General features: G+C 41.8%; 1 protein-coding gene across 2 annotated transcripts in view; it reads right to left on the bottom strand.

The window, feature by feature from the left end:
- Window positions 1-23,309, bottom strand: part of OGDHL (oxoglutarate dehydrogenase L) — a 63,469-nt gene extending 40,160 nt beyond the window's left edge. The window contains exons 1-6 of one of the 2 annotated variants that reach the window (XM_083502480.1): window positions 23,098-23,309; window positions 14,006-14,237; window positions 7,123-7,314; window positions 4,038-4,140; window positions 3,266-3,381; window positions 2,192-2,346 (exon numbers count right to left, since the gene is read on the bottom strand). In XM_083502480.1, coding sequence (XP_083358606.1) covers window positions 2,192-2,346; window positions 3,266-3,381; window positions 4,038-4,140; window positions 7,123-7,314; window positions 14,006-14,212 — 773 coding nt within the window. In that variant the 5' untranslated portion in view covers window positions 14,213-14,237; window positions 23,098-23,309. Of the gene's footprint in view, window positions 1-2,191; window positions 2,347-3,265; window positions 3,382-4,037; window positions 4,141-7,122; window positions 7,315-14,005; window positions 14,238-15,551; window positions 15,670-23,097 lie in introns of those variants that run through there. The other variant, XM_083502479.1, reaches the window with a different exon arrangement.
- Between the last annotated feature and the right edge of the window lie 1,264 nt (window positions 23,310-24,573).

The following is a 24,573-nucleotide window of genomic DNA, read 5'->3' on the forward strand; positions in this document are numbered from 1 at the left end:
GTTACGAAAGGCAGTAAATTATCCCCTTCAGAGCACCCTCCCTGTAGGAAATCTCATTCACAAAACCATTTAGCCATGGTTAAGGGAAAAATCAGGGAATGCGGGCGGTGCTGTGGTCTAAACCACAGAGCCTAGGGCTTGCCGATCAGAAGGTCGGCAGTCTGAATCCCCACGATGGGGTGAGCACCCGTTGTTCAGTCCCAGCTCCTGCCCACCTAGCAGTTCGAAAGCATGTCAGAGTGCAAGTAGATAAATAGGTACTGCTCTGGTGGGAAGGTAAACGGTGTTTCCGTGTGATGCTCTGGTTTGCCAGAAGCGGCTTAGTCATGTCTGCGGACAAACTCCCTGGGCCTATAGAGCAGGATGAACCCCAGAGTCGTCCGCGACTGGACCTAACGGTCAGGGGCACCTTTAACTTTACCTTTAAGGGAAAAATCAGCACTGACATCAGCAAAAAGCTAAACAGGATTTTTCTTATACCAGGGTCTGAAACTGCAGTTTAAAGTAGCCCAAATTCTGGGTTAAGAGAATCCCTGCGTATCTAGAAATATGTAGCCCCCTTTACAATTCCCAGAGTTCCTTGAGAAACAAGTAGGGATACTCCTAGCCTTTCATTATCTCCCTTAGCACAACATTCCTGTTGACCCAATTCTCCTTTCCTGTCTAACCCCTTCTTTTTGCAAATGGCAAAACTCCCAAATATTCAGTTCAGAATATGCAAGCTAAGTGATTTTATGCAGGACACACAGCTTGCGTGATTTGAATGCAAAACATTAAAAAATATCTGTTACAGAATTTTTTATTTAGATTTTTGTCACAAGCTGTCTATCATTATTGGGAGTGTGGCCATGCTATAGCTAGCATCTCTAGAAATTGCAGAGTTTAAAGGCAGTCCTTTCTAGTCCTTATTCTGAACAAGACAGGCAGACAGTGAGCTTCATTCCTCTTCCTAGCATTTTTTCTGCATGAACAGGATATATCAGGCTCCTCCCTAGTTTTTTATACAGATTGTTCTAGTTAACCAGTACACAATATGTACAGCAGGACACAATATGTATGTTGTGGAGGAAGAGGAGGGGGGGGGATGCACATATCAGGAAGATAAATGAGAAAACATTCTGTGTGGCAGACTGTTAACAGCCTGTCATTCAAACACCATGGTAACCTGTTTATTAAAAAGCATCTCGTTCAAATTCATTTCTCTTTTAATTAAACTTGGGCAGGCATTATATACTGCTGTCTCACTATATAAACATTGCCATAGAAAGCAAATGTTATATCTGAGTAACAAAGTAAAATATCTACCCAAATGCTCTAGAGCAGAACATAATGGTTATGTTCATGAACTGATGCATGCCAATAGAACATGTCCATATTTTTATCAGCTCCTTGCTTTCATGTTTATTATTATTATTATTATTTATTATTATTATTATTATTAATAATAATAATAATAAATGCAACTAAAACATCCTTCCCCACTGCCATTCAAATGTTTTAGACTACAGCTCCCCACAGCCCAAGCCAGCAAATAATAGATCTCCATGGGACCCCATAGCCCAATAACTATTAGGGCAAAGCATCCTAGAAGTTCTCTGGTAGTGACCCTAAAGGGAGAAGCAATAGTACTATAACATAGTGCCTGCAGCTTCTAACCCCCTGAGTAGTTCCAGAAGAACATCAGGGTCAATGGCTTCAAAGGCCACTAAGAAATTAAGGAGAACCAACCGGGTTGCACTCCCCTGTCACTTTCTCAATAAAGGCCATCAATCAGGGTGGTCAAGGCTGTTTTAATGCTAAAATGGGGCCTGAAACTGAAACAGGTCTGCATAACCTGCTTCATCCAGAGAAGTAGTTTTCTAAAACCTCTGGGACTAGGGAAGGCCTCTTCAAGAGGGGCTGCACCACTGTTTTAAGGCACAAACTTTTTATTGATAATAATCAGCTAAATAGTTTGAGGATCTATACAACTGTGTAACATGCAGAAAACGGCATTTTTAGAGAACTCAAAGACTGGAACTGAGGGAAGTTGGGGGGTGAGGATGGGTGGGTTCTGTGGGGGGAGGGAGGGGGGGAGGAAAAATGGGGGGGGGAATAAGGATGATATGTTTCCGGATAATATGTTTTGCTTTAATTTTGAATAAAAAGTTATTTTTTTAAAAAAAGACAATATCACTCCTTCCCAACATACCTTGTTGACCGCACCAATCTAGCCAACAATGTCCGTTTTTCATCATTGCTGAATTTCATGACACCTGGAGTCTCAAACCTCTGCCGGATCCAATCACACTGTTCCACATCATTAATAAACATAAATTCCAGCCCAATGTGTTGACAATATGTGTTCTGAATGGTAAAATGATATATTAAAAGCATGAAAATGTTTAAAAGGTGGCAAAGACAGAGGATAAACTATGCTTAAAAGGTACTTTTCTCTCCACCCAAGGAACTAGCTCCTCCTAAGGGCTAGAACAGATGCAGGAATGCACAAGCCCATGACCTACTTTAGATACCTAAACCAGTCAGCATTTGGAAACTATTATGTTTTCACAAGCCTTCCTGGTAGAAATCAATTAAATGCTTCTAGGCATCCCCCCAAAATAACAGAATTTACATAAGGAACACACATATATGCACTACACAAAGGAACCATAATGGACCATATACTTTGGCTATGAGGCTCCAGGTTTAATCCTAGCTACCTTTTACTAAAGTCCCTCAAAACAGAAATGGCACAAGGCACTCTTACTTGGAAAACCAGATTAAGAACCTATTAACAAAACTGGGCCAAACAGATCTACCCCTTCTGCATTCCACAATTTGATAATGAGCAACAACTCATCTGTGGCCAATGCCACGTCTTAAAAGTCCTCCCCGCCCCCAAGGTGAAGGCCTACATTAGCAACTGGTCCAAGAAATGATCAGACCAGAGCCACTCACCTGGTTACTAATGCCTCCTCAAATTTAGGCAAGTCTTCAAGTCTATACTTAAATGATACCACCTGCTGCATGACATCCTCAGATTCTGTTGGCATGTCATTGGTTTTTATTTCTAGTTGGAAGCACTTCTTACACTGTAACAGGGCACTCCACATACAACTTTTCCCTTGCAATGTTCATCTGAAGCATTTGGAAGATTAAATAATGTTAATCTTTTTTTTCCAGCATGCTGTATTTTATACAACTCCAGAGAATGAAGATTGATAACTGGACAACTGAACTCCCTTTAGGAGGAACCAATGATACAGGATGTCATTGTACTTACCTCCAACCGTTTGATGATCTCTCGTAAGGAAAGCATGGTCTCATTTCCTCCAATGAAGGTGGTTGTGGGCAACTGGAACACTTTGTCCAAGTCAGATTCATATAAGCCATAAAACCCTATGGTATATACATGATTAGTGAGAAGGCAGCAACAAAAGTTCAAAACTCAAACATTGACTCTACAGAGCCACATATACCTCATTAACTTGGTGGCCTTAGATACAAATAATGCAATTTGGTACATACCTGAAAGTATCAGAAACTTTGAGGGCAAAATTTTTCAAGGTATCTTAAACATGCAAGTTAACAGGAGATGAACCAATGAAGTCAAATAGCCTTGGCATGAACACACATGTACCTTGTTGTTTCTTTGCCTACTCTTTTCCTGTGTTTCATCCTTATTTTCATGCCCATTTTTATTAACCTATCAGCATTTAGGAGCTAGGCATTTGCACGGGGTCCCGTGCAAATCTCTTAAAATGCATGCCAAGTTCTTGCAAATAATCATTTTTAAAACTATGTCGGCCACTTGTGCTTTTATAATGAGAATGAAAATGCCATTTTCACATCTTCCTCATATATGTAACAATTTAACATAAATTAATACATAAAGTTAGAGGACTCCCTGATTAAAGATGAGTTGCTTGCTCCGCTACAAACAGGAGCGACTATTCAGTTTTGAAGTGCTCACCTGACTGCCTGTAGCACTTAAATCATGAGACATGTTCCTCACCGTGGATATTAATTTACTGCCAAGGACTTAAAATTCTCACCTAGTTTATCTATAGTAGTGATTAAATCTGAGGGGATGAATGAATCCAAGTCAGCATCCAAGATTCCTAAGGGATCCAACTGAGCCACATGGTGTCCACGGATCTGCATAGGTTGAAGTGGGTAAGAAAGGTGGTAGAAAAGGGAAAGAAGAAAACATTGTAGTAATAAGGTGACTCAAAAGAGGGAGCTCACCAATTTTTGTGCCCTCCCACAGCTCATCCATAGAATCATTTTCTAGCCAGTTCCAGGTTACGGCAATATGGTCACGCACATATTGAACAAGCGTAAAACGGTTGTTGCCTGTATGCTAAATGAATATACATACAATGCATATGATTTTCCTAGAAGAAAGTTACCATCCCCTCATCACCCTGCTTGAAAAAAACATAGGTCATAACATGCCTTAAAGAATGCTCAAACTGTGGACAGCATGTCTACAGTGGCATTAGAAGTTCAGCATTGTTTGAGATTCTAAAACAATTACACTCAAGTAATTCCGGTCTAAACGCGGGTGGCACTGTGGTATAAACCACAGAGCCTAGGCCTTGCCGATCAGAAGGTCGGCAGTTCGAATCCCCGCGACGGGGTGAGCTCTCGTTTTTCGGTCCCTTCTCCTGCCAACCTAGCAGTTCAAAAGCACGTCAAAGTGCAAGTAGATAAATAGGTACCGCTCTGGCAGGAAGGTAAACAGTGTTTCTGTGTGCTGCTCTGGTTCTCCAGAAGCGGCTTAGTCATGCTGGTCACATGACCCGGAAGCTGTCTGCGGACAAACGCCGGCTCCCTCGACCTATAGAGCGAGATGAGCGAGCAACTGGACCTAAAAGTCAGGGGTACCTTTGCCTTTACCTTTCTCCCCCCAATATTTTATTCAAGTTGGCACCCTCGCCACATGCTGTTTCATACAGAAGTCAACCATATTCTTGTCCAAATCCCACAACCAGGGCCTGAAGGCAACAGCTCCTCCCTGTTGTTCCGCCCCTGCAAATGGTATTCAGAGGCATACAGAGAGGATTGTCTGTAGCCATCATGGCTGTTATAATTGTTGGACTTATTCTCTATTCATGTCTTGCGTGCTCTTTTAAAGCCATTCAAGCTAGTGCCTGTCACCGCATCTTCTTGCAGCAAATCTGCCTGCTTAACTGCTGCTTAATTGCTGAATATACGGCTTAATTATGGTAGTCTCTACGCTGTATATACAAGAAGTATAAAATGAATTAAAATTAATCATAAAACAGAAAAACCTTTGCCAAAGAACTATGCACATAAATATATGTGCTTCGTAGGGATCATCATCTGAACAATTATTTGCAACTTTTATTTATTTTACTGGTATTGTATTCATTTCTAAAAATGCAAGTTCTTCAGTAGGGAAAACGTAACAGTAAGTAAAAAAAATTCATCCCACCTTACTGGTCAAATGCAATACTCCCCCTGCCACACACCTTTATACAGCTTGATAAAAAATAACCATGATATACCAATCCAAATCTAGCTGTTATTTTAAAGAAGTGTGGCCAGAACTGGCAGATGGGGATTGGGTGCTCATCCAACTGAAAAGCAGTGTAGCATGAATAGATGGCACCCACACTTAGATGCACATCAGATTTATGCCTGTGGTTCCTGATCCAGCAGATGATGCATATACCTAACCAGCCTACCATACAAGGAAGTCTCCCTGCATGTGCATTTCTCTTAGCTGGTTCAGTATATAAGTGGCTTGAATGTCAATTTCCCCTTTTTTTAGTGAAAAAATGTTTTGGGGGAAAATGAGTGCTTGACTCAAAAGATGTAAAGGGTTCCAGGTGATCTCTCTGTCATTGAATACAAGTAATGAGAAGCTGAAGAATACACACACACACACGAATCTCACCAAGTCACCTCAACAAACCTAAGCAAGCTTGCTAGCAGCCCTGAAGGACTTTATCACATGATCACAGGATGCGGTGCACATATACCTTTGAATGGCAATGTTCACTCAAATATTTTATTGGGGAGGCTGAAGGGACCTTGACCCCTAGGAGTTGGCTCCCATGGCACATGGCATTAAGTGGACCTTTGATCCGATTCAGCAGGGCTCTTCTTACTTAAGGCCAATTGTTGCAAACATTTTTTTAAAAAAATTCAGAGTTGCACTAAGAGTAGCACTAAGGGGATAAATCCACCAGTGCAAGCATTTCTGCTTGTCCAACAGAACTATATCCCCTCTATCCCCCCCCCGCCCCCAGCCATGCACTGTTCTGGAAATTCTCTGAATTCTCAAGAACAGGTTTGGGGGATAGGGTGGGGGAGCCCTGCTGCACTAGTAGGGATCGTTGCACAACAATTTAGGCAAATACAGTCCTTAATTCTCAGTACTGGGCAGAAACAGACAGCATAAAGTAAGCATGCAGTAAAGATCTCCCACAAATATTTTCCACAGACCTTTTATTTTTTTTAATCGGCTTTTGTCTTGACTAATTGCAAAGTCCAAGGGGAAAAAAATAAAGACAGAAGAAACAATAATTCTGCATATAGTACATTTCAATGATCTTCTGCTAATTCATCTTTTTAATAAATGGCAATTCTCCTATGACAGAATGCAAGTCATTTGTTTTGGCTGTATTTTGCAACAAAAAGGCCTTCTGCATATCAAAAACCTCCAATTAGTACACACAGTGACAGTATGTGTGTATAAAGCAAAGTTAGCGGGAGTTATTGCAGCAAGCTAATTTATCATCCAGAGAGCAACACACAACAGCAGCGAAAACAGTTCAATTATTTTTCTTTTTTAAAAAATTAGTCAGGGGGTCCCGTGCAAATCACTTGTCTGGCAATATTCTGGTTGCTTTTTAGATTAGCATTGACAAGGAATCTATAAGAATAGAAATTTAAGGGGATTCACAAACCAAAAATGTTTCATTTGGGGGAGGATGTGGATGATGCAAAATATTGTATGCACAAACAGCCCTGACTCCAGAATAAAGCGTTGTGTGGAAATGCCCTTAAACACCTATGAAGAAGCGGCTCCTTAGCTGCGTATTGTTTACAAAACGCTGTTATAAGCAAACACCCTCAGCTGCTGCAGGCGAATTTCTGTACACTGACCTGATATGCTCTGATCAATGACTGCACAGCCAGATGATCTTCGACCAGTTTCTCAGCTTTCGCAGGTGACTTTGTCAGTCCATGGCTTTGGACAAGGGATGTTTTGCTTCCTGACAGGTCCGGTAAAGGACTTTGAAAGGCTTGTCCAGGAAGGGCCCCAGCAGTAGCATTTCGGAAAAATAAATCCCATGACTAGACAGGGTGGGGGGGAAAGAGAGAGGAAGAAGCGGGGGAAACAGGAAATAGAAAGCTATGATAGCCCTAAGAAGTTTGATAAGAAAACAATACAGGTGATAAATTCAATCCCTTCATTTCCTTGTCCCTAATTCTTTTTGCTATCCCTCTCTATTATCTAGCTCTTAAACCAATATTTCACTACCATCCCCACTCAAAGTACAGTGGTACCTCAGGTTAAGTACTTAATTCGTTCCGGAGGTCCGTTCTTAACCTGAAACTGTTCTTAACCTGAAGCACCACTTTAGCTAATGGGGCCTCCTGCTGCTGCCGCACCGCCAGAGCACGATTTCTGTTCTCATCCTGAAGCAAAGTTCTTAACCTGAAGCACTATTTCTGGGTTAGCGGAGTCTGTAACCTGAAGTGTATGTAACCTGAAGCATATGTAACCTGAGGTACCACTGTACTATGGGGCTCCTCTTTGTAGCTGCCTAGAGCCCTGCAAGAGCATTCTTCTTAGGGATTAATGATACGCTGCAACATTTTGTTGTAGGTCTCAGTGATAAGACAAAAATAGTTCAAAGGTAAGTCTTAGGTAGCAAGATAATAATAATATAATAATAATTTATTATTTATACCCCGCCCATCTGGCTGGGCCTCCCCAGCCACTCTGGGCGGCTTCCATAAAAACAAAAAATACAGTAAAATATCACACGTTAAAAACTTCCCTGAACAGGGCTGCCTTAAGATGTCTTCTGAATGTCAGGTAGTTGTTTATCACTTTGACATCTGCTGGAAGGGCGTTCCACAGGGCGGGCGGCACTACCGAGAAGGCCCTCTGCCTGGTTCCCTGTAGCTTTGCTTCTCGCAATGAGGGAACCGCCAGAAGGCCCTTGGCGCTGGACCTCAGCGTCCGGGCAGAATGATGGGGGTGGAGACGCTTCTTCAGGTATACTGGACCGAGGCCGTTTAGGGCTTTAAAGGTCAGCAGCAACACTTTGAATTGTGCTCGGAAACGTACTGGGAGCCAATGTAGGTCTTTCAAGACCGGTGTTATATGGTCTCGGCGGCCGCCCCCAGTCACCAGTCTAGCTGCCGCATTCTGGATTAGTTGTAGTTTCCGAGTCACCTTCAAAGGTAGCCCCACGTAGAGTGCATTGCAGTAGTCCAAGCGGGAGATAACCAGAGCATGCACCACTCTGGCGAGACAGTCCGCAGGCAGATAGGGTCTCAGCATACGTACCAGATGGAGCTGGTAAACAGCTGCCCTGGACACAGATTTGACCTGTGCCTCCATGGACAGCTGTGAGTCCAAAATGACTCCCAGGCTGCGCACCTGGTCCTTCAGGGGCACAGTTACCCCATTCAAGACCAGAGAATCCTCCACACCTGCCCGCCTCCTGTCCCCCAAAAACAGTACTTCTGTCTTGTCAGGATTCAACCTCAATCTGTTAGCCGCCATCCATCCTCCAACCGCCTCCAGACAGTTGGCTTACAAGATCCCTTTTTCAGACCTGGGGCTAACAACTACTGATTTCAACAAATCAGTATAGTAATAAAATTTGGGGGGAAAGACTGTGCTGTCAGAAAGCTCCCGAAATCATGCACCATAAGGAACACAATCTACTCATCTGTATTATCCTATATTGTAAATGCCCCCAACATTTGTGCAACGTGCTTTAAAATGCTGCTGCCTGAGTGCTGGAAGAAAGACCTGCTCCCTGCTGCCAGGCCCATTTCTACCTGACCTAGAGGGAGGGGCCCAGACTCACCTTGAACAGCTAGAAGAGGCTCCTCGGAGGCCGGAGGGACATTGCTGGAACAACTCCTAGGGTTGGGGCAACTGGCTAAAATGTTTTAAAAGGTTCTAATTTTGGCTCCTCTGTTTCATTTTTGTCAGGTTGGTGTTGGTTAAATGTTTAGTTGGGGTTGGTGGTTACTTTAATCTGGGTATAACTGTAAACTATTTGCTATTACTGTTATTGGTTTTTATTGATTAATTGGTTGGTTGGTTTGTTGCTTGTATAGGATATCTTGTTTTTTAATGTTTGATGTTTTGTTGTGTTTCATATGTTGTAAGCTGCCCAGAGTGAGGAAATCCAACCAGATGGGCGGGATATATATTATTATTATTATTATTATTATTATTATTATTATTATTATTATTATTAAAGCAAGCAAGAAGAAACAGCATATGAAGGTCACATCATCCATTCATTTTAAGTGAGAAAGCTGGCCAGGAAGGGTGGGAGGTGGGCAGATTATTTTTTTCACTGTACCAATTTTAGGCTGGCACAGCAAAGCCCCCTTTGCAGGTGCTGGCCCAGTTTAAGATCCAGTAGATCCATGTCTGGCTCAGCTCTGGCTTTTTCCAAACCACTAACACCCCATATTTAGGCCCTCTATGGGCTGTAGAACACTGTTGGGTGTAGTGATTCCTCCACTGTACTTCCTGCGGCTGCAGCAGCGGTCTCTAGCAGTGGAACACCACCACCGGTACAGGCCAGCAGACAAGGACATCTGCTGAATCATCAACCCCTCCAACAGTGCAGATTGGGATTAGGACTGAAGCCTAGAGCCAGAATACAACTGTTTATAAAATCCAGTGTTTAGAATGGCTCCCCTGCTTTCGTGTATTTCAGTTATTTTTTCTTACTGCCCAGTGGTGATGACCAAAACACTCAAATGTTAGCTGTATGGCTTTTAACCATTATTACCGTTGAGTGTTAGGTATAATAACTTGATTATTATTTTTTTACACAAAAAAACCAGCACTCATCTCCAAGCAAACAATATCAAGGAAGTCATTACGCTCTCATGGTAGACTGGTTGCATACAGGAAAACATGGCAACTGTTGTGTATTCAATAGACAACCAAGCAGTTTTTTTCAATTAATCTTGTGATAGCAATAGCTGAGCCTTGTCAAGTCTCTTCTTTATGATCTATGGCCCTGACACCATTCTATGAGCAGAAATAATGACACCTTTCTCGGGGCTTGTATCATTTCATTCCTAGAGTCATTTCAGATGCTACTTTGCACTAGTGGAGCAAAGGATTAGTAGGGACAAGAGAGGAAAGAGCGAAGAGCACTGTAAGAAAAGCTAACCCAAAAGATCAGTTGGGGGAAAGGTAGTTCTAGAAAATGCTTTCTAGGTTCAGCCCAATCCGAAATCTGTTTACTCAGATGTTACTCCCACGGGCACCTATTTCCTGGTAAAGTGCTTAGGACTGCAGTCCTCTTAGTAGGTGTGAGAGATTTTATTTGCCTGTTGCCCAATGGCCATTACGAAACACGGGAACAGTAGAAGTACCTACAGTACCAGATTGGTAGATCTAAACTCCTGCTAGGGAAGCAGGGAGAAAACCTAGCACTAATATATAACACTAAAAATTACCAAAACCAAACTGAGATTAACATCAAAATACTATACGGATGTTCTTTGCAGTTCAGGGTACAGAATTTTAAAAAATTCCAGTGAATTTTTCAATCTACTGCTGCAAAAGTGGCAACCTTGTTTGTAATTGTTTTATTGTTGTCTGCCAACAGATCAAAACATATATACATACATACATACACACACACACACACACACACATATATATATATATATATATATATATATATATATATATATATACACATACAGTGGTGCCCCGCAAAACGAAATTAATTCGTTCCACAATTTTTGTCGTCTAGCGAATTTTTCGTCTTGCGAAGCACGAAATCCCATAGGAATGCATTGAAAATCAATTAATGCGTTCCTATGGTCAAAAAAAGTCCAAACAAAGCCAAATTTGGTACAACAACAGTTTATTAACTGCTCTTTAAAGTCACACATACTGTAAAGAGCAGTTCAAAAATTGAAGGGAAAATAAATTAACTTTATAAACAAAACATGTCTTTGTTTTTAGACAAAGAAAACAAAGTCGCGAGATGTTTTCGTCTTGCGAAGCAAGCCCATAGGGAAATTCGTCTTGCGAGGCAAATCGAAAACAGAAAAACCTTTCGTCTAGCGAGTTTTTTGTCTTGCGAGGCATTCGTCTTGCGAGGTACCACTGTGTACCACTCTCTCTCTCTTATATGGCCAACGTAAGTTTTAATAAAAAAAAATACAATCAAAGCTTACATTGGCCACTCTGGAAGACATACAGAGAGTAGAATACAAATCATCTAAATAAAGTGAGGTCTAGTCCAAACATGAGGGACATAATTGGACAAAATTGTGCAGGGTTCCACACACTTGTCATTTTGTTTAAACTGGAGTGTTACACTTACGTGTGCAACTAGGACTCTATGGGCTGGGTATGCGAACACTGCATTTATTAGGTGTAGGTGCACCATTCAAATGAGCATATTGTGGAGCAGGATTGTTTTTGAATTGTCAGGCATCAGGCTTGAACGTGCCTTTCTCTGAACTCAACAGGACTGACTTCCATGTATGTTTTCACAGGCTGGAGCTATAGCTTTGGACTATAGCAGAAAATGCAGTTACATGCTAGCATGCAAATGCTGGTAGGGAAAAAAAATACAGTCAAAAATCATGTTTGACAAATCATTTGCTAACTGATTCAGCTGTATTTGTGTGATGCTTTGACCTATTCCTTTTAAATGAGCCTTAGCACTGCCAGGCTCTTCATTACATGGGTTTACTCTTACTTGGCTTCAATATACAAAGCTCCTCTAACCAGCTTTATTGATAAAGGTAAAGGTACCCCTGACCATTAGGTCCAGTCGCGGACGACTCTGGGGTTGCGGCGCTCATCTCACTCTATAGGCCAAGGGAGCCGGCGTTTGTCCACAGACAGCTTACGGGTCATGTGGCCAGCATGACTAAGCTGCTTCTGGTGAACCAGAGCAGCACACGGAAACGCCGTTTACCTTCCCACTGGAGCGGTACCTATTTATCTACTTGCACTTTGATGTGCTTTCGAACTGCTAGGTTGGCAGGAGCAGGGACCGAACAACAGGAGCTCACCCCGTCGCAGGGATTCGAACCGCTGACCTTCTGATCGGCAAGCCCTAGGCTCTGTGGTTTAGACCACAGTGCCACCTGCGTCCCAAGCTTTATTGATACTTTTAATAAATCCAGTAACCTGGGCCAGGTGACAGAAAGTTACTCAACCTTAAAGCTCCAAGTGATTACAAGCCTTGCTTCTGACAACTTTTAATGAAGTGTTTTCAGTTTAGCTCTATACCATGCTTTTTATATCCATTTATCTCCACTGACGTTCATCCCTTAGCTTTATTAGCCCAAGCCATTTATTTTTGTCCTGTTAATCACCAGTTACAAAACACCTAGGACGATATCCAACAGCAAGCCACAGCTTTAAAACACATGTATTCACGCAAGCATAGAAACACACATATGCAGAGACAGACAGACAGAGAGAGAGAGAGAGAGAGAGAGAGAGAGAATCAAACACCACAAATTATCACAACAGTTAGCAGTAACTTTTAAAAAAACCAACCCACTATCTTCTGCAATAGTGACACAGGAGGGACTATTGCACAGTCTGGCTTGCAGGCAGGAGCGACACAAACATCTGTATCAGTATATTTACTTAAAATATTTCTGAGCTGCCCTTCCTCAAAAGATTCCAAGGAGATGTTCAAAACCTTGAATAAAACTACTCACATATTTTTAACACACTATTTTTATTAAAGTAACAACAAGCAGGATAAGAAGCAGTTCTAACCAAAAGGTCATCTAAAATGCTGGCAGGAATACAAAGGTAAGCTGACACCTGTGCTTTTTTTCAAGGGGTACTCAAGAGTATACAGTGTGCTATGCTATGGCCTCCCATAACCCCCCATGGCAGAGAGGGAAATGGTGGGAAATGGCGGCAGAAATGAACCCATTCCATGATGGCTTCCTGTCTGCCTGCCAGGGCACTGAACTGAAAAGACAGTTCTGAGGGTGCTCAAGTGTCCTATCCGGCCTGCATGATGAACTCTCGCCTATCACCAGTTGTTGCTACTGCTGCTGCTGCTGCTGCTGCTGCTGCTGCTGTTGTTAAATAATATTAATAAAGATGATATTATGAATATCCACAACAGAATATTGTTCACAACAGAAAAATACAAAATGAGAATACAAAATACATAATAAAACAAAAACAAAACTAGACCCCCCTCCCACAAACACATTTTAAAAGCCAGAGCTGAACGCCTGGCTGAAGAGAAACATTTTCATCTGGCACCTAAAGAGATATAATGAAGGCGCCAGGTGAGCCTCCCTGGGGAGGGCATTCCACAAACGCCCCACTTGTGGCACACAAAGAAGGGCCTCAGATGATGACTGCAGGGTCTGGGGCAGTTTATATGGGGAGATCCTTGAGATATTGCAGTCCTGGGCCTACCATGCACTTTCCCCCTCCATTTGCTCTTGTAAGGAGAATAATATTTTTTTGTGAGCACTACTTTTGAGTCCTTTCAAAAGCTGTCTATGTGACTACTTGGAATGAATGGTTGCAAGAACCCAATTTAATTCAGGCAAATTCACATATGTTCACCAATATAAAATAAATGCTTCAATTCTAAATATAAAAGAGAGCATGGTGGGCTTTACTTCTGAGTAGACAAGGAACGCACAGAGGTCTAAAACAGGAAAGGGAATTAGGCTCAAGCACAATATGTATCAAACTTCAGATTTCTAGCTGTGGAAATGTCCTAGTAAATTATATATATATACACATATATAGCATTACCTTATGCACACTTTTTGGATTGTCAAGCCAAGCATAATACATTTCCTCAACGTAATTTGAATTACTTCCACTCAAGAATGGTTCTGTGGCTCCCGGTGAAACATAACTCCGACTTGGCAGAAATTCTTTTTTGTTTACATTTTTCTTCATCAACGAACAAATGCCACGATGTTTCAGGGTAGCAGCAATCAGCCGCAAATGACTCATTTTTGTGTATTTCGTAGATGATTTTCTATTGAGAGAAAATGGTAAAAAGGAATTAGAAAAGCAGCCAACACTTAATGGGTATCTTGCAATTAAAGGCTTTCCTTTTTAATAGAGCATCTACTTAGAAACAGAATCTTGTCCTGGATGACAGAAATCCAATTCCTAAGAAATACTTAACGGTGAAAGCCATTGATTTTAACAAGAATTATTAGCACACAGCTTCCTGCAGGGCCGGAAGCTACACTTGAAATCTAATTCAGCAACATTAGTGTTTCAAGAAGACAGCGTTGTCATTGCTTCTGCTTAATCCCTAGTTGATCCCCAATAATTATTACAATAACACACTCTTACATCACTATCTATCCATGTACAGTGATGCTATCACTGTGATTATTTGGGCTGATAGTTTATTGTTCCTCACCAACAGATTTTTCTATATACATCCCACAATGATCACTTTTACACATGTTGCATAGTCTATCAAGGTAATTTTCAGCTAAATGAGAAATAGATCCTGTGAAATAAAAGAACTCCTGACGTCAGGAATGCTAAAGAAATTACTTCATTCTGATGCGCAGTTTATAGAAATATCTGTATTCATGGGCAGCAGACAGGAAGTCAGTATTTTAAACATCTTGACAATAGTAATGGGCAAGAGATGCTACGTTAGCTTCCTGGCAGGTGAGCTGCTGTTGCTTAGAGAGAAGGAGGGGGCAAGGAAATGGGAAGACTGGGGCAATACAGATGTTCCAGTGGAGTCAATCTGGTGCCCTTTACACTGCACCACCCACTGTACAACACCACCCCTCTCCCAATTGATAAGCAACAGTGACCCACCTTTCGGGAAGCAAGCAACCAAAACAGCTCCAATCCAGCAAGCAAGCCACTTCTGACTAATGACCAGAACGTCACAGTAATTCTTCATTTTTATAACCTTGTACAGGATTTATTTATTTTTTGCCAAATGCCATACAGCAGAACATCAATCTGATCACACATACTTTCACTAAGGATATGCATTGGAGTTTACTCACGCACCACATCGTGCCCCCCAAAAAGGATGTTTCAGGCTGGAAAACTAAGCTAATCAAGAAAAGGCATTGCTATTCTGTCTCATTTAGATGCTCTCTTTTCAATCCGTCCTTTAAAAATGTCACTTTGCCATTTTTGAGAATACATATGGAAAAAGAAAATAGAATAACAGCAATAATGACTACATCAACCATAATGAAAAACAGTAATGAAAACCTCCTGAGATATTAGGATCACTCCATGGTTGAAAGATTTAGTCTCATACAAGTGGCTAGTTAATTCATAAATATGAAAACTCTGTTCTTACCTGCTCATTTTAAGAGGCCCTCCTTCCCATTTGCTCTGCCCTTTATCTTCAAACCTCCTTAGTTATCACATATTCTTCCTTCCTATTTCTGTTCCTCAGTCCACTGATTGTAACATGCATTTTCTTTAGCTACCTTGGTCTTATTTCCCTGTCTAACCCACAAATATATTCCTATCCTTACAACATGTGGGTAGTTTTAATCTTTACATATATAATTTCAAACATTTTACAAACTTTAAAATATCCAGTGACGTCCCTTCTTCTCCTTCTATGATTCATATGACATATCATACTTTTACTATAACCATTCAAATCAGTTTTCCACTTTTACATCAATCAAATATTGTATACAGTGGTACCTCGGGTTAAGTACTTAATTCGTTCCAGAGGTCTGTTCTTAACCTGAAACTGTTCTTAACCTGAAGCACCACTTTAGCTAATGGGGTCTTCCGCTGCTGCTGCTGCTGCGCCGCCGGAGCACGATTTCTGTTCTCATCCTGAAGCAAAGTTCTTAACCTGAAGCACTATTTCTGGGTTAGCCGAGCCTGTAACCTGAAGCGTATGTAACCCAAGGTACCACTGTACTCTGTTGAATTTATCTTAATGCTGCCAGCGTTTTCAGCTGTGTACAATTATTTTCCATATATTCAATAAATATTTTCCACTCTTCTCGAAATATGTTCTTCCTGCTCTCTTATTCTGTGTGTTAAACCTGCAAGGTCTGCATATTGCAACATCTTAAGTGGCCAATCCTTTCTACAAGGGACCTCGCTCACTTTCCATTTTGGGGCTAAGAGACAACAGGCCGCTGCTGTTGCATACATACATAATTTTTTCTGGCACCTGGGAATTTCTGTCTGGGTTACTCCCAACAAAAGGACTTTTTTGGGAAGGTAAATTTAAACAATTTTTTCAACTCATTATAGATCATTTCCCAATATTCTTACCCCTTTCTACATGTCTACCACATATGAAAAAAAATTCCAAAACTTACCTGACAACTGTATATCCAAGTTTTCAGGAGGGATGGGGGTGGAGAAGAAGGGAGGAAACTTCCTTCCACTCATTAGTATCCAACCCATAGCATTTAAAAAAAAAATCTTTATAGCCAAAGACTATTTCCCATGATGAATTAATTTCCCTACTTGTTTCTGGGGTGATTTAAATACACAATATCAAACAGGACAAGAACAACAAAAACATTAGGAATTAACTTTGTGGATAAATGTAATTTTTGAAAAATAGTTAAAATCTTATTTACAGTGTAACTGTAAAATTAAAAGTTTCCCCCAAAAGGGAAAACAAAACCATCTTTCTGTGGTTATCAGTCAACTTAAAAATAAAAAAATCCCTTGAGACTACAAAGTAATGTCAGTGACTTGTTACAAGAATTCTAAGATCTGAAATATAAAATAAACATTCATAAATGTACAAGGCAAACACATACATAAGTATATAAACGTGCCTGAAATAGTACAGGAGAGAAATCCTGAAGCCATTTTGACTCTCCCAAACCATTTTGACTCTCCCAAATTGACCTCAAATATTTCTCTGCAAGGAGAAAAGAAATGGGGAAGCCTCTCCATTGTATCTTACTTACCTGTCTTATGGGCGTATTTGTGTATGAAAAGGGTGAGCCTATCACCTGGTTTCAGGAATTAAAGCATTTACCATCACAAAAAAATGGCCAGGCTGCCCAGGTAAAGCAATCAGTGACCTTTAATAGATATCCTGGCAAACAGAATTCTGTTGTAGACCGCCTTCTGTGATGTATTTCTGCTGTAGACCACCCCCTTTTGTGATGTATGTATGATGTTTTGAGGGTGGTCTTGAGCTACAGGGTGGGCAATTTCAAAAGTCTATATAAGGGCTTGCTCACCATTGTTCTGGGTTCCTCCTCCCTCCTGCACATGGTAAGTGAGGACCCTGTTGCAACAGTATAATAAAGATCAGGCTTACTAGCTGCTTTGCTTCTCAATATTATCTGGTTGGCCTCTGTTATTTTCTCCTACCAATAGGGAACCCACTTAAGGACTCTATATGGGGTCTTGGACAATAATCCATCTCATGGATGGACTATCCACATGGTCAGACAGATTTGCTTACTCTCACAAAGTTTAGTATTATAATATTTTTCATTCAACATTATTAATCAATATCTATGAAGGTAAAGGTAAAGGGACCCCTGACCATGAGGTCCAGTCGTGACCGACTCTGGGGTTGCGGCACTCATCTCGCTTTATTGGTCGAGGGAGCCGGTGTACAGCTTCCAGGTCATGTGGCCAGCATGACTAAGCCACTTCTGGTGAACCAGAGCGGTGCACGGAAACGCTGTTTACCTTCCCGCCGGAGCGGTACCTATTTATCTACTTGCACTTTGACGTGCTTTCGAACTGCTAGGTTGGCAGGAGCTGGGACTGAGCAACGGGAGCTCACCCCATCACGGGGATTCGAACTGCCAATCTTCTGATCAGCAAGTCCAAGGCTCTGTGGTTTAACCCACAGCACCACCCGTGTCCCTATCTACACATCTTCAATTAATGGAGATATGAAACAGTAGGTCAGAATGTAAAATGAGAGTCAAATCTGTTTAATCCTCAAATTTTCCACAGTAAATCTAGCCTATTTTCCCCGGTGTTTATTCTACAGCAGAAACTTGGGCTGCAATTATGGATCCACTTTCTTAGGAGTAAACCCACTGAACTCTGAACAGACATATACAGTGGTACCTCGGGTTACATACGCTTCAGGTTACAGACACTTCAGGTTACACTCAGCTAACCCAGAAATAGTACCTCAGGTTAAGAACTTTGCTTCAGGATAAGAACAGAAATCGAGCAGCGGTAGCGGGAGGCCCCATTAGCTAAAGTGGTACCTCAGGTTAAGAACAGTTTCAGGTTAAGAACAGACCTCCAAAACGAATTAAGTTCTTAACCCAAGGTACCACTGTAAATGATCACACTGCTCTCAGCAACAATACTCAACTATCTGAGACACATAGCATTATCCCATAAGAAAAAGCCAGAAATTCCTAGTTTATTCTCATTTACTTAAACCACAATGTGAATACATAGCATGCTGGGGTTTGCATCCCATTTGCTCAAGCTTGTGTCCTCTCTTCACATGTGGGTAAAAGAAACCAGAAAGCATGGGGTCTGAATGCAGAATTCTGGTTTCTTGCTCCCAAACAGGCCAGGAATGGAAGTTTGCTCAAGATCAGCACAGGCAAAAGTTGAACCAGTTGTGTTACTCCACCTCAACCCAAAAATTAAACACAAATTTCCATCTGGAAACAAATGTTAATTAAACATGGGGTTTATCATAGGTTAAAAAAAATGTATGTTTGTGTGAAAGAGAACTGGATTGCAGAAGAAAAGTGATTCGTATTTATCAAACTGCTGGGGTATAATAAACTAAAGTGGGACAATAAACAGCTGAAGGGCTTTAAAGTATCAGTGCATCTTCTTATGTATATTTATAATACTCCTTAAAACAACTAAATACAGCAATAACCTAGATAACCCCTGCTAAAGACACCATCTGACGGCACAAATGATCCTGTCAATGTCTAACTTACCTCTAACCTCTTGTTCTCAGTCAATTCCCCCCTAAGGAGAAGTTTGCAACAAACTAATTCTGGTACCAGGTATAATCTTAGGAATGATCTGATTCTTTTTGAACTCAGGTGGAACAATGGAACTACATATGTCATAGGTCAACAAATTCCCTGAAACAGGTTTCAAAATGTACAAGCCCACATATTTCTGCTGACAGCTAATGCCTCTGGAAAACATGAATATTCGCATTTTCATGAACAGTCATAACACACCACAATAGGCTTCACTAAAATTGAACTAAGGTTAAATTCACTAAAATTGGACTCATGGTGAATATTAACTTCTGGTATGATGAAAATCTACGGACCAGACCATCATACATGGAGCTGCCCTATGAATCACACAGCAAATAGGTATAAAATGGATAATGAATTCATTCATGTTATTCCATACAGAGCTTCATCACAAGGTGAAGATCAAGATCAGCACAGGCAAGAGTTGAACCAGCTGTGTTACTCCACCTCAACTCCAAATCACAATTTCTTATCATTGACCCCCCCCCCCTAAAACAGATAGATCTGCTGGTAGTACTTATTATTAAACCAAATAAAATAAAATAAATGAAGGGATTCAGAGTGACATAGACCCAAGGTATATTTTAATATCCCTGAATAAGCCATTTATAACTATAAATCCTATGAAAGAATCTTGTGTGTTGTTCTGTGGGTCTCCAAAATTTTACCAAAACAGGCAGTGCCAGAGTCCCCAATACCTGTCTCATAAAATATGGATCGAGAATCAGAGGAAAAACTGGAGAATTTGCTAGCAACCTGGTATACCTCTTAAACAGAGACCTAAATCACATTGAAAATAGTGAGCTTAATCTTTTTAGAACTGAGACGGGGAAGAGATATTTTAACACAAAAGGCCACAGAGGTGGTATCAAATATCACAAGGAACCTTCCCAATACTGCTATCCTAAGTTTTTGGAAATACAGTGGTGCCTCGGGTTACATCCGCTTCAGGTTACATCTGCTTCAGGTTACACACTCCGCTAACCCAGAAATAGTGCTTCAGGTTAAGAACTTTGCTTCAGGATGAGAACAGAAATTGTGCTCTGGCGGCGCGGCAGCAGCAGGAGGCCCCATTAGCTAAAGTGGTGCTTCAGGTTAAGAACAGTTTCAGGTTGAGTATGGACCTCCGGAACGAATTAAGTACTTAACCCGAGGTATCACTGTAAGCTCAAAGAAAACAAGTGATATTTCTTTCAAATACATCTGTATGGCTAGGGTGCAGAAAAGGGTTGGGGAGCTTCTGTTGCCTTAGTTTAAGGTAATGGTTTGATTCAGATGTAAAAGAAAGCCATGTTTCCATGCTGCACAAACAAGTCTCAGGCTCATAAGCTCCCTGATAATCTCTTATGCACCAAAGGAGAAGAAAACCAAACTAAATGCAGTTCCTGATGACAACCAGAACTTGGACATTTACAGTTCCCGTGGACCAAAGTTAAGTGCCAAACAAGTTTCAGATTCTGGCTCCTCCCCACCCCACTAATCATGGTCCAAGCAAATCATACCTCCATTTTACCAAAGCTTGAACAAATACCCACATCAGTCTCTACAGCCACAGAAGGTGCTGCAACCTTCTAACAGCTTGACCTCATTCCCAAAGGCGCACTCCAACACGGAACAAAGACCACAATGTGCTTAATTTTATGGGGTATCTAGGACCACTACAACTTACTCATTCAGTCTGGTTTTGTGTGACCAAAGTTAAGCTTTGAATGAGTGCATATTTGTTTGTTTTTTAAGTGTTACTTATAGGCGTACATGTCTGTATTTTGTAACTTCTTCCAAGCTCTTGGGAATCCATTCACTAATTTTTCAGTCATGAGGCCGGGTCCTCTTATAGCTCAATAACTGGTTACAGAACTGGAGGCAGGGGGTAGGAATAAAGGGGCAGCTTTCATAACTAAGGGAACTAAACATTGGGGTGCTTCTGGATCATAGAATCACAGAACTGTAGAACTGGAAGGGACCCTGAGGGTCATCTAGTCCAACCCCCCGCAAAGCAGGAATCTCAACTAAACCATAAATGACATATGACCATCAAAGCTCTACTTAAAAACCTCCGAGGAAGATGAGTTCACCACCTTCTAAGGAAAATCGTTCCACTGTCAAACAGCTCTTACTGTCAGAAAGTTCCTCCTGATGTTTAATAGGAATCTCCTTTCTCATAACTTGAAGCCATTGGTTCGGCTCCTAGCCTCCAGAGCAAGTGTAATCTTTATAGGAATGATGCTTTTTTACTAGTCATAAAGACTCTGAAATCAGGGAGCAGACATTTCATGAGATACCTAAATTATTGAGGATGGTAAGAACCCAAGCAAATGAGGAACAGTTCCAAAAGGACTTTCCTGAATAGGAAAATGTACAACAAAATGGCAAATAAAGTTTGATGGAAGTAAATCCCTCTATTTGAGGCTAAGGAGCAGCAACCTGTTCAGAATCTGGACTCTCCAGAAGAGATACTGAGGCTGTGCTAATTGGTTCAACAAAAATGCCAACTTGTGTGTGGGCACTGTGTAAAGGGAAATATTGATAGGTGACATCCAATATTGCATAAATGGACTTTTGCTCAAGTGGCATAACTTCCCCTTCTCTTCCACACCACCCCCAGCTCTCCAGAAAACTGAACATTCATGGGCTAGTACTGTATTTGGTATCTGAACAAAGGCAAAGGTGGGATACAAATGTAATAAATAAGACAAAGAGCTTTTAATAATTAAACTGTTTCTAATATCAATTTATGTGAAGTCACACAAGTCTATACCAAGTAATATTCCCACGTATATTTCTAGAACAGATTTGGCAAATATATACTGAAAATCATACTTTAGTCTTTTATTAAGAATATATTAGACATGGGACTGTCTTTCCGATACGCACAGACAAATAATGTGTATATTTTCTTTTAGATTTGTGGGGATTCTTGAAAAAACACCTAATAAATTAACTGTTGCTTCCCCATTTAACATGTTTATTTATACACCCTCCCTTTTTCGCATTTATCACTTTTCTTCTTAGTAATGTGCTGGCGAGTTCACAGAGATATCCGATGAAGCGGAGATGAAACGCAAGGTCCTGAATCATTCAGCCAGATACACAAGTGGCAGCCAGGTTACGTTAGCTGAAAATTTATGTACCTTTTAAAGCAGAGATGACCCCATCCATTTAGGTTTCATGCCTGGCTGGACCACGTCTACCAAAGTCCATCATCATCAACATTGCCTCCCTACTCCAAATACATGCCACCAACCGGTTCGGCCTGCATGGAGGCAGCCCAGCAACCCTAAGCTGCACCCATAGAACCCCAGCCCTCAATGACACAATTAAAACAGCGGTTTGATTGATTTCCCTCTTCCGCTTCCAAGTCGGGTAAAACTGAAGGGCACCTCTGCTAAGGCAACTAGGCCTTCCTCTCCCAATTATCACTACAATGGAAAGATGCCTCCAAGTAAATGTTAGGGAACCATCAAGAAGACCTTTGCTTAGAGACCCCCCCTCCCAATTTTTGCTGATTAAGCAGCTGTGAAAGGGAAGATCATCCCATCCCTCTTCCCATTCATCCTCATCCAGCCCCCTCAGCCCCCTCCCCATTCACCCCCTCTCTCCCATTCATCCAATCCCCTCAGCTCCCCTCACCCCCTTTATTTCTCCCCCCCATCTCTGCTGCTCTCCCCCCCCCCCTGCATTCTGCCGTTGCCTTATGATCCCCCTGGCGACCGGCCGAGGCCTGAAGAGGAGGAGGAGGAAGCGGTGTGTGTGCGCGCGCGGGGGGGAGGGGGTGTCGCTCCGTTACCATAGAAACCCCTGGTTCCTCCTTCTCCATCCCCCCCCCCCACGCAGAGAAGGGGACAGACCTCGTTTAATTCCCCTTCCCTCCGAACGGAGAAGGGGGGGAGAGAGCAGAAAGAGAGAGGAAGATACCTGTTGTGTCACGTGAGGCGCGCGAGCCCGCCGCTCGCCGAGGGATGCTCGCTGAGGAGAACAAGAGGCCCGCCTCCGCCTCCTCCTCCGTCGCCCGCGCTGAGGTAAACGCGGCGGGGGCGGGGCCTGGCGGCGGGAATTCGCTGTCCGCGCGCGGGGCGGTGCTGGAGCGAGGAGGGGAGCCCGCGCCGGCCTGCGCACGCGCCCGCCCGCCCGCAGGAGCGGAGGAACGTGTGAACTGGCCCGCCACCGCGCGGGAGTTCACACTGCCGCTTCCACGCTTCCGAGGGATAAATAGAAGGACTCCTTTTTTCCGCCTCCGCCGCCTCCACGCGTTTCCCCCCGTTTTTCCTACCTCTTCTCCCGAGACTACGGAAAAGTCGGTGCGCTTCAGTTCCTCGCGGTTGTTTCCTGCCTTTGGGGGGGGGGGCTGGTAAATACTCACCGTGAAGTTGTTAAAGTAAGTGCCACGTTTTGAAGTAGTGTTTCTAAAAAAGAAAAAGAAAAAGAAAAATACCCCCAGAAGGAAAAAAGCAGTTGTTAAGCAGTTGTTAAGTTGGACAAAAAAATAGGATTCCAGGTGGAAAAATCGAAACTTGAGACAGAGTTGTTAGAACCAAAGACCAAGGTATTATCGAGAATGTATAACTTGCTGCTTAAATGGAATACACAGGATGAGACAGTTAAATCAGCCATGATAAAGTGGGCTCAAGACATTGGTTACAATATCATGTTTGAAGACTGGGAAAGGTTATGGACCACCGGTATGAAATTTACGGCATGTAATGCCCTGAAAGAAAACATTATGAAAATGATATACAGGTGGTACATGACCCCAGTCAAGCTTGCTAAGATATACCATTTGTCTGATAATAAATGTTGGAAGTGCAAGGAGGCTGAAGGAACATTCTTTCACCTTTGGTGGACCTGTCCAAGAGTGAAGGCCTTCTGGGAAATGATTTACAACGAGTTAAAAAAGGTGTTTAAGTACACCTTTCCTAAGAAACCGGAGGCCTTCCTCTTGGGCATTATGGGCCAAAAGGTGTTAAAGAAGGATAGAACGTTTTTTATGTATGCCCCCACAGCAGCAAGAATTCTTACCGCCAAATACTGGAAGACTCAGGATTTGCCCACACTGGAAGAGTGGCAAACGCAATTGATTGACTACATGGAGTTGGCCGAGATGACCGCCAGAATTCGAGATCTGGGAGAAGAAACAATGGAGGAGGATTGGAAAAAATTCAAGGACTATTTGCAAAAATTTTATAAGTTATATGAACTATAAAATGACGCATGACTTGAAATGTTAGCCCCAGCAATGAGAGTGCAGTATATATGAAATTGGATAATATTATTGAAAGAACCAAAGTTTAAATGGCGAAAAATGATAATATGTTTTGTTCCCAGAGTAAATGTATAAAAAGGGATTTAAACTTAAACTGCAATTGAAAGTACAAAAGAAACACATGAAACAAG

The sequence above is a fragment of the Podarcis liolepis genome (genome assembly GCF_965112155.1).
Source record: "Podarcis liolepis genome assembly, chromosome: 5".
NCBI classification, from domain to species: domain Eukaryota; kingdom Metazoa; phylum Chordata; class Lepidosauria; order Squamata; family Lacertidae; genus Podarcis; species Podarcis liolepis.